General features: G+C 40.9%; 1 protein-coding gene and 1 non-coding gene across 2 annotated transcripts in view; one reads left to right on the forward strand and one right to left on the reverse strand.

Moving 5' to 3' along the window:
• pex5la (peroxisomal biogenesis factor 5-like a) overlaps nucleotides 1–15,785 on the forward strand; it is a 302,502-nt gene extending 286,717 nt beyond the window's left edge. Inside the window, exon 14 of the mRNA XM_070883494.1 lies at nucleotides 12,214–15,785. Within this exon, the coding sequence (XP_070739595.1) occupies nucleotides 12,214–12,412 (199 nt within the window). The 3' untranslated portion in view covers nucleotides 12,413–15,785. The remainder of the gene's footprint in view (nucleotides 1–12,213) is intronic.
• On the reverse strand, nucleotides 13,085–13,188 carry LOC139266474 (U6 spliceosomal RNA). The gene has a single exon (XR_011593718.1). It is a non-coding gene; the product is annotated as a U6 spliceosomal RNA (small nuclear RNA).
• Nucleotides 15,786–18,346: the final 2,561 nt, after the last annotated feature.

The following is an 18,346-nucleotide window of genomic DNA, read 5'->3' on the forward strand; positions in this document are numbered from 1 at the left end:
GCTCCTGTTGCCTTGTTATTCTTCAGCTGATGGATGGCCTTTTCTACCTCATGCCAGGCTGGGGTTGTGCTGAGATGGTGGCAGGTAGCATGCTGCAAGATTGAGTTGAGGACACTCGCGTCGAAGACAGAGTCTCAGTTAAAGAAATCTTCAAAATGCTCCTTCCAATAGGCACAGACTGCCTCTCTGTCTTTGATGAGTACCGTACCATTCTTGGCCAACAGTGGAATCGGGCCTTGGGTTGTAGGTGGTCTTGACTGCGCTGAAGAATTCACGCACGTCGTGGTTGTCGGCTAACTGCTGGATCTCCTGTGCTTTCTCCATCCACCATCTCTTTTTTTAGGTCTTGGGTTTTTTGTTGGACCTTGGCCTTCAACCATCTGTAGAGCTGCTTCCTTGCTCTCGTGTTGGGTTGCTGTTTTAGTTCAGAAATGCCTTGCGCGTGCAGCTAATTAGCTGCTGGCCGTTCTCGTCGAACCAGTCTTGGTGTTTCCTAGTCACAGGTGCTGATTATGAAGGCCTTGAGGGCAGACCAGGTGCTGTGGGCACTCCATCCCTGGGTTATTGAGGGTCGCCAGGTTGGCAGTGAGGCGCTGGCTGAATAGGGCTTTCTTAACACGGGCTTTGAGTGCCTCCGCATTGATTTTCCTGCGGCATTGTTTTTGTTGCCGTCACTGTTTTGAGGCTACATTGATGTTAATGACGGAGCGGATCAGGCGGTGGTCTATCCAGCAGTCTTCAGCTCCTGTCATGGTGCGGTGATGCGCAAGCCCTTGCGGTCCCTCGCTCAGACACTGACGTAGTCGAGCAGATGCCAGTGCTTGGAGCGAGGGTGGTGCCATGATGCCTTGTACTTGTCTCTCTTTGACGGAACAAGGTGTTGGTAATGACAAGGCCATGTTCTACACATTTCGTCAAGTGCAGGGTACCACTGGAGTTGGCTTTACCTACCCCCTCGCTGTCGATCACACCTCCCCAGAGGTCTGTTTCCTTTCCGACTCTGGCGTTGAAATCGGCAAGAAGGATCAGCTTGTCTTCCGTTGGGACTCGGGACAGGAATTATTCGAGGCTGGAGTAGAATGACTCTTTGGTCTAATCTGTAGCATCCAGTGTTGGGGCGTATGCGCTGATGACTGTAGTGCACTGGTTCCGGGCTAGAGTGGGCCGAAAGGTCACGAGATGTTCGCTTATCCTGCAAGGGGAGTCTCTGAGATAGCCCACCAGCTCATTCTTGATGGCAAAGCCCACTCCGTGGAGGCGGCGTTCTTCTTCTGGCTTGTCTTTCCAGAAGATGGTGTCACCACCACCTTGCTCTTTGAGCTGGCCTTCCCCTGCCCGTCAGATTTTGCTTAGAGTGGCGATGTCAATGTCGAAGCAACAGTTCTGGACATTTTGAATAGAGGGGAATCAGTTTGACGGTTCAGGAAATCATTAGAGTCTTCAGTTCGATTTGTTATGGTTCTTTAGTATTGTTTGCAATATTGTGTGTTGCAAGATGGAGCTCTGCACTTAATGGACCACTTTCTCTCAAGTATCATTCAATCCAGGTGACACTCTTTAGTTCAGTGAATTGAAGAAGTAAAATATGTTGGATTTGCATACTCCAATCTTTATTTACTCACCGACTGAGAATGTGAATTGACTACACAAATCTCATAATAAGTTAAATGTTCATTTGAATAATAGGATTGTCCTTTTACTGGGTGAGGGAAGAAACATCTATTTTACAATAACTCCATACAGATCCATCCATATCCGACATTGCATTTTACAGGAATTACATGCCTTAAACATCGCCTTGGTTAGGCCTTAAAAAAAAAAGTCTATGTATATAATGTTGAGTTTCGGGTCACATTTTTTTTTTTATAAAGTGGTAGTGCTGCATTGTCAAAGATGCTGGCCCGGATTTTGCAGCCAGTGATGAAGTGACGATACTCACTGCTGCCCACAAAGATCTAGCAATTTCTGTGGCATCTATTTCACCTTTACTGATAATTTCATTCTGGTGCCAAATCTAGAAGAATGCCAGTGTCCAGCAGCAGTGATGTAATCAAGTAGGCTAAGCAGCCAATCACATTGAAGAATTGAGATAGCAAACCTTGAAGTAAAAAGCACTGATTACCTTTCACTTTTTATAAATTTTACAGAGCACAAAATAAAGATTGAGATTAAGGTAGAAGCTGAAATATCACAAATTAAAAAAATATTAAAGCTATGAAATTTTTATCCTAAATGGAAAAGATTTAGCATTCCACAAAGAGAAAGTGAATTTTTCAGCAGTAGATATGACTTAGTACACCATTCAAAAACTCAGTTATACCTCATTTAAAAAAGCTTAACATTTTCGGGGAGTTCAAACAGCGATATTACAGCGTCATGTCAGTTCAATTGATTTCTAAAAGTTTCGGTCTGTGCGGATTCCTCCCTGTGGAGGAGCAGGGAATCACTGACAGCAATTTCTGGATTTGCACACTTAACTGCGCATATGTGGTAGTCAGAAGTTGCTGTCCGTTTCAGAGTAATGGCGGTGAACGCTGACATTTTCGCCGTCATTACAACCACAAAATTCAGGCCGCTATTTTTCAGATAACTTGTTAATCCTGTGTGCTTGTTCAGTTGAATGCAAGAGGGTCTCGAGGCACTATTCAAAGAGAAGGGCTGTTCTTGTGTCCTGGCTACAATTTATCCCTCAATGAACACTACCAAAACAATTTTGTTCATCATTTACCTCATTGATGTTTGTGGGACTTCACTGTCCACTAATTGGCTGAATCATCTGCCTACATGAAAATAGTAACTACACTTGAAGTATTTCATTGGCTGTGATGTGCTTTGGGATGTCCTGAGGTATGATATGAAAGGTATGACTGCAAGATTTTTGCTCCTTTCTAACAAATTAGAGGTCACGCATTTTTAAAAAAATGAAATATTAGAAACTTCTTCGACATTTTATTTCAAACATTGCAAAAAATAGATTACAAGTTGAAACTGAAAAACATTTAACTGTTCAGGTGTAATAAATATAAAACGTAATTTTCTGAAAAGAACCATACATGATATAGTGCTGATGCAGATTCCCAACACTAAGATTTGAAGGCCTAAATGTGCATATTTGTATGTTAATTTTACATTTCAGGTCTGAGATAGACATGGGGTAGAGGCAGCACAGCTGGTTAAGGACTTTCACCCCTTCCAGGGTATTTACAGCCATTGGATTCTGTCAGACCAAGTAGCAAGCTGACTCATAACAGGAAGGACATAGCCCCTCATGGTGTAAAAGTTTTTCCAATTATTTGAAATCAACTCACCCAGTTTTATTTTTTTTTTAGGTATAGTTCCACATGTGATCAACTGTTTTAGTTCAGAGACCGTATAAGAATGCCTTTTCTTAATTTGAGATGTTTTTCCCCAAAAATAGAATTTTGAAAACTTTTCAGATAAGCCTTCACAAATCTTGTTTCCAGTTAGAAACCATAAACATTCTAATTAATCATGAGAGTTGGAAGGAGGAAAGTGACAGGGAAACCTATTGTGACCCTGGAGCCAAAACTTACCTGCCATATTACTTGACCCAATCATCAGACTTGCTTCTTGAGAAGTAATTAATATTGTAAACTGTATGCCAGTGTACAGTCAGTAATTACAGTGACAGCAGATCTTGCACTTAAAGAAAGCAGCTTTGGGGCAGGGAGGGAGGGGGATATCCAATGGCCAGGAATAGGCCAGGTCACCTTCCCCTGAGCTGTAGACTGTCACCCATTCATCCAGCAGCGATGCCACACACACGGGCCATCTGCACCACACTGACAGACACCAGTACCTTACCCGAGTGTTTCTATAGCTCATGCCACTTCCTCTCAGTAAAGCCAGGCCATCATCCTTCCATAGTGCTCCAACCACAGTGCAGGACTGCCATACCCCATAAAGCTACTTAAGCCCTACAAATTCCATAAATGGTGCTAAACCCCACAATTTTCCCTCCCCAAATGCCTACCTCCAATCTGCTGCATCTACCGGTAAGGGATAAACATTCAATTTACAAGTAAAACAAAGTTACTATAATAGTTAAGGCTGCTAATTTAGATTTCACAGATTAATGTGAGTTGTGGAACTCAAATCCCCAAAACAATGATTTAAAAAATGGCAGCATATGTAATGAAAACCAAATTTGACTTAAATCATGACAAAACAATTCCCCAGATACTACCGTCTGCATTATGTAGCATCACACCCTTTTGTTATAAAACAGCATATCCTGTAACTCATCTATAACACAATGAAAAATCTGTCAGCAATATCACAAAAACAGTATCTGTAGCACACATCTTTTGCCTACCATTTATTTACATCACAACAAAGAAAAATATAAAGGAACTAAGCAACAACGGTCTGCGGATTCTTAATTAATGTTGGTATGAACTGGGTTTAATTCACAGTGGTTAGATTTAGTAACCTTAGTGACACAAACCTACAGAAGAGTAATGTGTTGTATTTCACATGGTATTGTGTTCTGTCCTAAAACAGAAAAATAAAATGGTGAATTCTGGAAAAGGTGATGAATATTTTCCTTTGTATATTCACAAGGATATTAATAGGAATGACTGATTACCATTATATGACAAGACACTGAGAACTTGGGGCTTTTTTCACAAGGGCAGAGAATGATTCTGAAGGGTTATGATTTGGTAAATAGAGAGATTATTTCCACTGGTCAGTGAGGCAGTCCCGATGGGGCACAAATTTAAGAAGGTCACAAAAAGAATTAAAGGGCGGTTAGAAAAATCCCCTTTACACAGGAGAATTTTCTACCATAGACCATTGCTGAAATAGAATCCACAAGTTCCTTTAAAAAAAGAAGTGGATAGTGCCTGGAAAAAAAAAAGAAAATTTAAAGGGAGCAAATAAGAGAGTGTGGCGAAAAATACTGGCACAGACATGATGGGCCAAATGGACTGTTTCTTTGCTGTAATATTCTGATTCCAATATGAAGATTTTGTACATAATTCATTAGAAAAGGCAATAGTACCAGAAGACTGGCGGACAGCTAATATTGTTCCTAAATTTTAAAAAGGGAGATGGAAGAAGAGCAGGGAACTATAGACCAGTTAGCTCACTGTCAGTGGTAGGACATTTAATGGCATCTTTACTCAAAGCTGTAATAGAAAAACATATAGAAACCAAAAATATAATAGATTTCAAAAGGGAAGGTCATTCTTTACCAACTTTATTGAATTATTTGAAGAAGCAGCAAAGCGTAGACAAGGGGAATGTATTTGGATTTCCAAAAGGCCTTCGATAAAGGTACCACATAAGACTCATGACTATGGTCAAATCACGTAGAGTCCGGGGACAGGTAGCAGAATGTATAGCAAGCTACCTACAAAACAAAGAGTAGGGGTTAAGAAAGCTACTCAGATTGACAAAAGGTGGGCAATGGTATTCCACAGGGATCAATGCAAGGATCCGTGTTTTTTTTTTAATTCATTCATGGAGAGTGACCATGTTAATTCAGAGACTAGGGTCCTGAACTTAAGGAAAGGTAACTTCGATGGTATGAAACGTGAATTGGCTAGAATAGACTGGCAAATGATGACAGTGGATAGGCAATGGCAGACATTTAAAGATCACATGGATGAACTTCAACAATTGTACATCCCTGTCTGGAATAAAAATAAAACGGGGAAGGTAGCTCAACCGTGGCTAACAAGGGAAATCCAAGGAAGAGGCACATAAATTGGCCAGAAAAAGTTGCAAACCTGAGGACTGGAAGAAATTTAGAATTCAGCAGAGGAGGACAAAAGGTCTAATTAGGCGGGAGAAAATAGAGTATGAGAGGAAGCTTGCAGGGAACATAAAAATTGATTGCAAAAGCTTCTATAGATAGGTGAAGAGAAAAAGATTAGTGAAGACCAATGTAGGTCCTTTGCAGTCAGAATCAGGTGAATTTATAATAGGGAACAAAGAAATGGCAGACCAATTGAACAAATACTTTGGATCTGTCTTCATTAAAGACACAAATAACCTTCCAGAAATACTAGGGGTTGGAGGGTCTAGCGAAAAGGAGGAACTGAGGTTTGTGTCACTAAGGTTACTAAATCTAACCGCTGTGAATTAAACCCAGTTCATACCAACATTAATTCAGAATCCGCAGACCGTTGTTGCTTAGTTCCTTTATATTTTTCTTTGGTGTGATGTAAATAAATGGCAGGCAAAAGATGTGTGCTACAGATACTGTTTTTGTAATATTGCTGACAGATTTTTCATTGTGTTATTGATGAGTTACAGGATAGGCTGTTTTATAACAAAAGGGTGTGATGCTACATAATGCAGACGGTAGTATCTGGGGAATTGTTTTGTCATGATTTAAGTCAAATTTGGTTTTCATTACATGATATACTGTCATTTTTTTAAATCATTGTTTTGGGGATCGAGTTCCACAACTCACATTAATCTGTGAAATCTATAAATTAGCAGCCTTAACTATTATAGTAACTTTGTTCCTTATTAGTCAGGAAATTGTGTTAGGGAAATTGATGGGATTGAAGGCCGATAAATCCGCAGGGCCTGATAGGTTGCATCCCAGAGTACTTAAGGAAGTGGCCCTAGAAATAGTGGATGCATTGGTCAGCATCTTCCAACATTCTATTGACTCTGGATCAGTTCCTATGGACTGGAGGGTAGCTAATGTAACCCCACTTTTTAAAAAGGGAGGGAGAGAGTTAACAGGGAATTATAGACCGGTTAGCCTGACATCGGTGGTGGGGAAAATGTTGGAATCAATTATTAAAGATGAAATAGCAGTGCATTTGGAAAGCAGGGACAGGATTGGTCTAAGCCAGCATGGATTTATGAAAGGGAAATCATGCTTGACAAATCTTCTAGAAATTTTTGAGGATGTAACTAGTAGAGTGGACAAGGGAGAACCAATGGATGTGGTGTATTTGAACTTTCAAAAGGCTTTTGACAAGATCCCACACAAGAGATTAGTGTGCAAAATTAAAGCACATGGTATTGGGGGTAATGTACTGACGTGGATAGAAAACTGGTTGGCAGACAGGAAGCAGAGAGTCGGAATAGACGGGTCCTTTTCAGAATGGCAGGCAGTGAACAGTGGTGCTGCAGGGTTCAGTGCTGGGACCTCAGCTATTTACATTATACATCAATGATTAGATGAAGGAATTGAGTATAATATCTCCAAGTTTGCAGATGACAGTAAGCTGGGTGGCGGTGTGAGCTGTGAGGAGGATGCCAAGAGGCTACAGGGTGACTTGGACAGGTTAGGTGAGTGGGCAAATGCATGGCAGATGCAGTATAATGTGGATAAATGATTATCCACTTTGGTGGCAAAAACAGGAAGACAGATTATCTGAATGGTGACAGATTAGGAAAAGGGGAGGTGCAACGAGAGCTGGGTGTCATGGTACATCAGTCATTAAAGGTTGGCATGCAGATACAGCAGGCGGTGAAGGCAGCAAATGGCATGTTGGCCTTCATAGCTAGAGGATTTGAGTATAGGAGCAGGGAGGTCTTACTGCAATTGTACAGAGCCTTGGTGAGGCCACATCTCGAATATTGTGTTCAGTTTTGATCTCCTAATTTGAGGAAGGACATTCTTGCTATTGAGGGAGTACAGCGAAGGCTCACCAGACTTATTCCTGGGATGGCAGCGCTAACATATAAGGAGAGACTGGATCAACTGGGCTTGTATCCACTGGAGTTTAGATGAATGAGGGGATCTCATAGAAACATAAAATTTTGACGGGATTGGACACGTTAGAGGCAGGAAAAATGTTCCCGTTGCTGGGGAGTTCCAGAACCAGGAGTCACAGTGTAAGAATAAGGGGTAAGCCATTTAGGACCGAGATGAGGAGAAACTTCTTCACTCAGCGTGTGGTTAACCTGTGGCATTCTCGACCACAGAAAGTTGTTGAGGCCAGTTCGTTAGATATATTCAAAAGGGAGTTCGATATGGCCCTTACGGCCAAAGGGATCAAGGGATATGGAGAGAAAGCAGGAAAGGGGTACTGAGATTGAATGATCAACCATGATCTTATTGAATGACGGTGCAGGCTCAAAGGGCCGAATGGCCTGCTCCTGCATCTAATTTCTATATTTCTATGGGGTATGGGCGTCGTTGGCAGTGCCAGCATTTATTACCCATCCCTAATTGCCCTTGAGAAGGTGGTGGTGAGCCACGTTGCTAGGGCATTTCAGAGGGCAGTTGAGTGAACTACATTGCAGTGGGTCTGGAGTCACATAAGCCAGACCAGGTAAGAACAGCAGGTTTCCTTCTCTAAAGGACACTAGTGAACGAGATGGGTGTTTATGACAATCCGGTAGTTTCATGGTCACCATTACTGATACTAACCTTTTATTCCAGATTTATTTAATTAACTGTATTTAAGGAGAAGCTAGATAAACACAGTGAGGTAGAAAATAGAAGGGTATGCTGATACCATTGGATGTAGAGGGGTGGGAGGAGGCTTGTGGGGAGCATAGACCACTTGGACTGAATGGCCTGTTTCTGTGCTGTAGACTGTTACTCGATGATGATGCTACACTATAATATCAGGAACTTGGTCACCTCTTTTGACACTGATTGAGAAGTTGCTCATAAAAAGCTGCAGCAAAATTATTGCTTATTCTGTGAGAACTGCTGTCAATTACTTGCCAGCTCCTTCTCACTGTCTGGCCGGAATCTTCCCAGCCCTGCGAGTGCAGGTTTGGAGGCTTTGATTGACAGCGGGTCAGGATCCCGCTCTGAACCCTCCTGAGTTTGTCAGCTGTCAGGTCGGCGTTCGGATTGCCGACCCAACAGGTTATTAACATAATTAAAAAGTACTTACTAATTAAGAGGCTTAAAAGCAAGCACTTACGATTTTACCAAACTTTTGACGACTTTGCCGTCCCTCAGGTTTCACGCCAGCTAAGTGGAGTTGGGTTCTCAGTGACTCTATTGCTTTGGCTAGTTGACAGCTACAGAAGTGGTATAATGTCAGAAGCTGAAGCTTTCAGGTTTTGGAAAAGATTTGTGAGCTGTATGTACTTTGGAAGTGTTTGCAATGAACATTCTATTCACTGTCACCTCCTTGGAGCAACCTCTCACCATTGACAGGGCACTTCTGTCATCTCAACCTCATCTGCCATCTTTTCCAGCAGCACGGTGCCCTTGAAAAAAATCTTACCTTGGTTCTCAGAATTCCACCACAATCAGCCCCAACATCACTAACACATCAGCATCACTACCAACACCAACCTTCTGCACAATCACCTGATGCTGCACAGTACACAGAACATCAGCACTCGACCACAATGCTGCCCGAGAGATCAGTGATGGCCTCACCATGGCCACATTTACTTCACTTCACACTGTACGCCATGACTACCACATGATGCGCCAGGTTAGCACCACCCCACCACCAGCTCCATAGAGCATCCCTGCACTGCCCAACCCATTCCTTTCACACATCACCATTGGGGGGTTCCCTTATATCTCACCATTCACTACAACTCACTAAGCCACTTCCAAAGTTGTTCACAAATCTGTCCAAGAATGCAAAGTCCTGAAAATAAAGATTTCAATGTTTGACAATACATCAACCTTAACTATACATGAACATTGGTTAAAGGACCCAAGTGCCTACCCTTGTGTTGTTAGTATGATTGGACAAGGATGAGTGTGAGGGATGGCTAGTGAAATGGGGAACTGATAATGTAGATAGATAGAGAGATGGGTGGAGGTGCGAGAAAGGATGTGCAGGGGTAAAGTTGGGAAGGCAGAGTGATTGGGATGTGATGAATGGCACAGCAGGATGAGGTTGAGTGTGGCTTTACAGTAACGTTTTGTGATCTGCTAAAATCATTGAAAGGGTTGTGCCACTGCAGCCTGGTCCTCCTCAGGACGTCCCTGCTTGTGCTCTCCTGCGCAAAGTGCAACCAAGCTGCGTTGATGTCCTGGGGAGGTCCCTTCCACCCATGGGAAGGGAAGAGGACCTCGTTGCGTGCTGTGACTCCCTCTATTAGCATCCGAAGGGAGTCATGGGAGAAAGTGCTTCTCATGTTTGCAGCTCCTCAATGCTGCAGGACACTGTCAGAAGAACTGTCAAAACCATTGTGGGCATGGTCCCTTTAAGGATACGTCATCAATTCAAGTCATCAGACCGGCTTCCTCTTAATTGGCCGGGAAGCCTGCAGGGTGGCCTCTACAAGCCCAATCATGTAAAGATTCTAGAGTGGGTTCTCCACCTCAGTAAACCTGGCTGCATCGATCCTGCCACGTGTGGAGAAATCACGGCCACTGGGTCTACCAATTACAATGAAGTGCTTTACAAAATGAAATCTTTTAATTTTACTTCTGTAGATGATTAACCTTTCATCACTACTTGTTATGTATGCAATAAAGATACAAACTGAGTACTATTTAATTGAACAAGGTACAACCTTGGCTCTGCTTTATTATGGCCCAAAGTGCCTGACTCACAAAATGGCTGGCCTTTTATACCAGAGCAGCACCATGTGCATGCTGCTCAGTGGCCTCCAACAATGACACCATCTGGTGGCTACAAACAGCATGTACATACATGACACTAATCTTCACGCTGATCCTTGCTCATGGTGCAATCTAAACTAATTTAAAATATTCCCGGTCACGCAGTTTCACAGCAGTTTGCCTGGAAGGTTGTGCGTTTTCAGTAAGGGGCATTGTTCTCTGGTAAATTGTTCATAAATCAGTAGCATCATTGCTGCCATTATATTTTTGAAGAGTAATCATTGTACTTTGATCTTTTTCCAAGTTTAAAAAAATGGAGCATTGAGCCAGTTTCCTGGCAAATGTATCTGTACTCAGTTTCTGTTTTTATATGATTTTTAAAAGATTTGAATTTTTCAATCGGGGAACTTTTCACAGTGAGATTCACATTTTAAACAAGCCAAAGCATCGTTCACTTTACTAACTACTATTAAAAGCGTTCTTAATGTTAATTACTTAATCTATCCAGCCCAGCTGTGTTTCTATGATCTACTGTCTGGATGTTGAATGATTCTACTCTGAATCAGACAGGAGACAGTCGGTCATAAAATACAGATGGAAGAAAGCATATGATAAGACAGGGCTGAGAGAGACATCTCTGAGCCACAAGAATAATTGTGAAACCAAAATAGATTAAAGAGAGACAAACCACAGCAAGATAAGTAATTGCAGAGTTCACCGGAACTCGATAAAGACAGAGATAAAACACCAAGTTACAGTCGACTCGAATAATCTATACAAAATAAATCTTGGAGAGAAAAAAGAAAGGGGAGATAAAGCATTCAGTGTGGCCATTTTGCAATCCAAGACTAGCCCTTTCTTAAAACATGATGGCTGCCACAAAAAGGCTAGAAATCCAATAAGGCCCAAAAATGGATGGTGGCACCGCTGGGCGAGATTTGCTTGGGCCCGTTTAGAAAGCACAGACTGCATGTTATTTTGGTTCTGTCTGCGGATTTGAATGGTTTTAGCGCACAGCCTAGCGACAAATGCGCTGCTTCAGACTATGCGTACTGCAGGATGTCATGCTCCTTTAATGTCGCTGGAACGAGGCTGCAATCTCAAAGCAGTCTCTAGCTCTTAAAGCTCAACTGCCTTCTGGAAATTCATTCCAAACTAGGCAGCCTTCAGCTCGTCAAGCTGAACTGCCTTCTGCACGTAAAAAAAATGCTAAAAGTGCTTCAGCACAAATACAAATGGCTTAACAGGCCAGAGAAAGGGCACTTAGGATCTCGCACACAGCTCTTGAGCTTTGTGCAGGGGATCAACATTGGAAGAGATGACTTCTACCCACAGAGGGCCAGGAGGCCCTCCAGAAAGAAGGATGTAGGACCAGATCGCCAAGGCTATCACTGCCAGCAGTGTTGCCCCTAGGACCTGGCTCCAGTGCCCAAAGAAGTTTTGTGACCTCAGACAAGTGGTCAAAGTCAGTGAATGCAACTTCAATAGCCGTCTCCTACCAACTGCACCACTAGCCTCACACGCTGCTCAATGCTCAACCACCGCCACCCCCCAGAGGTTGTGCTATGCTGTGGACTATTATATTTAGGACAATCACATGCATAACACCTTAACCCCGAACTGCATGTAAACAATATATACAGAAAACAGATTCACGTTTAATATGGTAATGACCTTCTGGCATAACATTAACAATTTATTTAACTTCTTTGTATTTCAAACAGAGAAGCTGTCAACAATTTCCTTACAGCCTTGAACTTGCAGAGGAAGAGCCGAAGTACACAATTCTGTCATCAATTCATTTCAGGCAGCATCTGGTCAGCTGTCAGAATAGCACTCTCTCTGATGGACCAGCCTGAGCTCTTTCAAGCAGCACATGTAGGAGACCTTGACACCTTAATGAAAGCCTTTAATATGGACTGATCTGCATTCTCTCAAAGATTTAAGGTTATAAATGATAGATAGATATATGTTAGGGATTTCCATGTAAATGTATGAATCAAGATTTTTACAGTTAGTTTACTGAAGGATTTTCATGGGGAATACTTGGCCCATTTCCTAAACGTTATCCAATAGTTTTGCAGTCATTTTGGTATAATAGACCAAGTTGGAATGCAACAAAATTCAATCTAATGTGTTATTCACAACCAATTATCATTTTAATATACAGCATACCTTTTGGGTGGTGGTATTTAAAAGCTCAATAGCAACAATAACAATGTTTCCTATGTTTGATAAAGTGAGGTAATATGTTTGTCGTTGCGATCTTTAACACTTACCAATGAAACAATTGTTTTTCATTTGGGAGCTGCAAAGTAATGCACTCGAGTAAAAAAATTAAGTTGAATTTCATCAGACCAGCTCCCCTCATAAATAAAGGCTAAAATTTGAGAGAGGACACAAAATCTGGCATGAATTAAACATTGCAATCTGTGGATTAACAGAACATTTCCAAAGTATTTTAGTTACATAATACAATTTAGAACATTCTGGTCTTACCTGCATCCAATCTACAGAACAGCAAGATTTGCGACATAAATGAACCAAATATCTACACAGTAAATCAACCCAATTTTTCCTGCAGAAACTATGCCAGATGGATAGGAACACTTCACGAATTTGTGCATTTCCTTGTGCAGGGGCCATGTAAATCTTCTTTGTATCATTCCAATTTTAGGATAGGTTTAGTGAAAGAAAACTTGAATGTTAATTACTGTTTTATTTGCTGACAGCAATAAGTAAGGTTGCCTTATTTTCCTTCACCACTGTGGCATTTTACTACAATTCCCCTCTCATCAAACTTTCACCTTGTTGCGTCTGTCAGCATGGGTTTTGACAAGCCCACCTAAATCCCATGATAGTTCTGAATTGATGAGACAACTCCTTCTGTAGCAGCGGAAAAATAAAAAGTGGAAAATGTTAGAAAACAGACACCAAGTAAAATTAATTATATTCCTGAAAAATACTGATTCACAAAGGCAATGTTTATCAAATGAAGCTTAAAATGAAATTCCTACAGCAACAAAACAGTTCTATTAAATTTCTCTAAATCCTTCTCTCACTGAGAAATATTTTTGTTTCTATCCAAAAGATCTTATTTTCCCCTGTTTTGGTTACTCATTGTTTAGCTACCCAAAAGGATACTGCATGTTAAAAGTCAACTTTTTAAAGATTAACGTAGTAAAATATATTTTCTATTGGATCCAGTTTAGATGATGATTAAACATGAAAGCATTTAAACATTTCATTTCATTGTTAATAATTTAGTGATTGGTTTCTTTTCCAGTCTGCATCTATAAAATGATTGTTATTGTTTCAATTTATTTATGGTCTTTATAATTTTGTGGTATTTTTAACAAAGCCACTGCAGGTTTTACATGTTTTTGTACCAGGATTAAAATGACCCAGTGTTTAAACTCAATGGAAACTGAAATCAACAGAGGGCATTAGAAATATGGAATTAAGCAGAAGATAGGAGTCGCCAGAGCTACAATCAAGGGTTTCAAAACTGAATATATCCTGAAGATTTGGATTTTATTTTAAAGTAAGCATGCAAAAGGAAAATAATTTAATATCAATATCTTATAAAGCATGTTTTGTTCTGAAAACCATGTTCTAGACCAGTAATTGCTTCCTTAGAAATACTGTGATCTAGTAGAATTAAAATATTGCATTGCACTGAACGAGTTGGGCCATTAGGAATATGTATATATGCCTCATCATTCAGAAAATATATTTACTTATAAATATAGGGAGGGGAAAAACATTACTGTGGTTTTGGATAACGTAACAGTTTTCCCTTAACACAGTCCAAACTACATTCCTAACAAAAAAAAATCACACTGACTTTAAAAAAGAATTGTCATTTCCTTCATGCTCCATACATCTTTATTTTACAGTAACTCTTTATGTAGTTTACGGCATGTATATGATATATTCTGTCACTGCATGGGGTAAGGGGGGGGAAGCATCAAAACCATGGGCAGCATAAAATACATCTTACAATTTGAACCAAAAAAATCAGTAGGTATTTTACATGACTGTCAAATCAATTATTAGCACAAATATATTTTAGTAGCTACAATAGTAATCAAATGTGCATTTTCAGTGCTACTTATTGAAAACCTGGCTTAGCTTATAAAAAGATTGGTTCTGGAGGACAACTGTGTTAATGTCACATTCCTCACAAATGCTTTTAGCAATACAATGGCCCTTCAAGAACTGCTGCAGTATTCACACACCATATTAACAAAATGGAACACATTTTGAATATTTCATCTTGTTCTGAAGACATTTCAATAATCCCATAGCATAGTTAATGGGATAGAATGTGACACTAATGACAGTACACATTGTGTACTTGGGCTGCAGCTCATGACACTCAAGAAATAACAATAATGCTATCACTAGTATGATGTCCGGTATTCAAGCACTATTATCACTGCTTTAACTGGACATGGAAATCTACTTTTATCCATAGCAGCAATTATCTGATGCTTTGAGATGTCCAGGATACTTGGGTTAAATAATACAGTTTTTAAAACATTCGACATTTGTGCCCAAATATAATAATTTAATCTTGGGTGATTATCTGAAATATTGACTGAAGTTATAAACTACCTATGACTCAATTTGAAAATGTACATCTGCATGAATTTGTCAAAAACATCAATAACTACTTTCAATGCATTACTTAAAGAAATAATGCTCTACAGAATTGTTAGATACATGAGGGGCAAATATTTCCTCTGTGCACATGGTGTGGCAAAAGGATGATCCTATTTTTTATTAAAGCATTTATGATTTTGCTACACCTAACACACAAAAGGAAATCTTATCCTCCATTCTTTGTTGAAAGCCAATTCTGGTTGCATTAATAATTCGCACATCTGTTTGCTTACATTTATAAATGACTTTTGGAAATAGGAAAATGTTTATTCAAACATTTGCTAATTCTTAAAACCAGGACCATAACCAAGTATTTTTCTTAATGCCCTTATATTGTTTAACATGAACTTAGTAGCATGACTGCTAGCAGCAATTGGTAACTTTTTTTCCTTAACAATTTGTTTCCATTTGGGAACTATTTGTAAGAAATGAGGGACTTTGACCCTATTGTACATTGAGTGATGAAATCACCAGGGTATGAAACTATTTGCAGGTAATAACAAATGTACAAATACTTTGAGGCTTCAAACTGGCATTTGCACAAAATGAGGACTGCCAGTGTAGACGGTGAGGATTTCTGATATGTATAGAACAGGATAGGTTATTTAAATAAATAAAGTCAAATATGCACAAGTTATTTGCTGTCCAGATTTTCTCTCATAAAATACTCACTTTGAAAGATGTAACTGCCTATATCATGGCTTAGCAATCTATTGACATTCAGTAGGACTAACTGCAAAGCAGAATTATTACAGAAACTAATGGGTGTATTCAAGCAATTCTCTTTCTCCTACCTCATCTCCCCACACACACACACAATAAAATAAACTTTATCGGACTGGAAAGTTATGGTGCGTTAATCGGGCCCACAGTTAAAATGGCATGCGTGTCCCAATTACATCAAGCCTTAATTTCACCAGGCAAATTAGGCTCCGCATCTCTGGGGTACGCAGCTTTCCTGTGCCAACGTGTTGGGAATTCAGTGCAAACCATCCGCCGCTATCTTAATCTTCACCCGCTTCATTCCCACTGGGAAAGGGAGGGAAGAAGGGAGTTTAAAACACCTCCTCTAGAGCTATCACATGGAGTATGTTTTTCTGCCCAAGGTCAGACAGTGGAGCAAAGAAAAGCTCAAAACTACATTTTCTTGGCACCAAAACAGCAAATACAGTAAGACAGCAACAAGTCACTTTTATTCCAATTGCATACATTTCTTTGTGCGTCTTGCATTTATATACTATAGAAAAAAGACCCAAGGCACTTTACACAGGTGAAAAGGAATAGATGCCTCATCATGGTGAAGTTGAGCTTTTAAGAAGGTGTTTCTCGGTGAAAAGAGAAATAAAGGTAGAAAAGTTTAAGTAGGCAGTTCCGGAGCGTTTGGCCAGGTCACTGAAGGCTGTGCTAGCAATGGTGGTCACTGATCCAAGGAAGGAGGATGCACAAAGTGCCAACCTCAGGACTGTTACAGGTGAGGTTGCAGACGCAAGGTGGAATGGGGTTCTGGAGGGATTTGAATATAGGGATAAAGATTTTAAATTCACTGCACAAAAGAATAGGCAGCCAGTGAGAGGGTGGTTATGGACAATGCAAGATCTTGCACAGTTTCATTTAGCCTAAGTGAGTGATGGGGAAGGGGACGGAGTTAGTGTCAAAGGAGTGAAGTTTATGGCAGGGCTGAAAACATGGTTTTGATCTTCCTGCAGTTCATTTTGAATTATCGGTGATGCCAGAGATGCACTGGTTGCAGTGGCACTGGTAGGAGAGTCACGTAAAGGCAGTGTCATGGAGCTGAATAACAGAGCTGAGACAGCAGAGGAGAATGGCATTGTTAACCAAGTCAAACACCACAGAGGGGGCAAAGAGGACAGGGAGAGATAATGACCTTACTAGTAATCCCCTTACAATGAGTGGGAAAGGGACGGGCTGGGTTAAAAATGTTAAAACGGGACGCCACATATGCGTCGATTGCACGGCGGTGGGTTTTGTGTTGTGCAAGTGTCCTACCATCGAGAGACTCGGGATACCTGGCAGTAAAAGAGGTGCGGAAGCCGACGGTAAGGTAAGTGACTTTTATAGCACTCCTTGGGGGCCTTCAGGAGCAGGAGTGTTCCCCCAACCCCTCAAGGGCCTCTCCTCTTCCAATCGCGGCCTCGCACTACCTCCACGATGGCCACCCCCCCACCCTCTCTCACTCCCTCCTGTGATGGCCTCTCTTCCCCCATCCCCCAGCAAAAGCCCCAAACTCTTGCCCCTCCCCTCCTCAATTGCTGGGGACAATCCCCAAGGGAGCCCAGCTGCGACCTTTTGCCATTGTTACTCCCACCTGGCCAGCCTGTCAATTTGCCCGGCTGCCAGGCAAAAAATGGAAAAAAAAATTGAGGTCCCGCCATTAAATTTGGCAGGCCCCACGTCCCCGGGTATGTCAGGTTTTCCACACGCTCCCCCACACCTCCCCAATCCCCTGTAAATATCGGGGCCAATATACTACAGCTGCAGTCACAAAAGTTGCCATTTCATTAGGGAAGGCAATTCCTCTGCAGTGCACAGAATGAAGCGATTGAGAGTTTTGAGCCTTCCTTCTAAACCCCAAACATCCCCAGTGTTGCAAAATTGCAATACCCAAATCCTGTACACATAAATGCTAGGTACCTACCTCCAACCTGGTACATATTGCCTCCTATCTTGCTGTGTATCCTGTGTTTTAAAAAAGTGGAATTAAAAATTGAGTTTACAAATAAAGGTATCAATGCAGCCTTCAACCAAAAGCAATGTCATGGGAGATGTTTAATCATACACACATCCATTAAAAAAAAGTGATACATTCTTATTAAAAGCAAAACTTTGCTAGCTTATCATAATCTGCTAGTCTCAAAATGGTTTACAAATGTAATTAGCTTGGGAGTGTACTGGTTTATTCATTGCAGAGGAAGAGGGTATGTTCTAATCATTTTGCCATTCCTTTTTCCTGTTGAGTTTCAATACCAATAGCCTATCAACCCTATAATGTGCATCTAAGTGTAGAGATGCACAAGAGAAAGAGATAGAAAGAGAAACCCGAAGAACAGCAGTTGAAAAACATGTATATGAAGAGACACATTTAGCATATTTTTGCATTGCTTACTGATTATTTTTAATTTACTGGATGCCAATGTATCTAGTACTTATTTCAACATAGAGTTCTGCACT

Source organism: Pristiophorus japonicus, chromosome 6 (genome assembly GCF_044704955.1).
Source record: "Pristiophorus japonicus isolate sPriJap1 chromosome 6, sPriJap1.hap1, whole genome shotgun sequence".
NCBI classification, from domain to species: Eukaryota; Metazoa; Chordata; class Chondrichthyes; family Pristiophoridae; genus Pristiophorus; species Pristiophorus japonicus.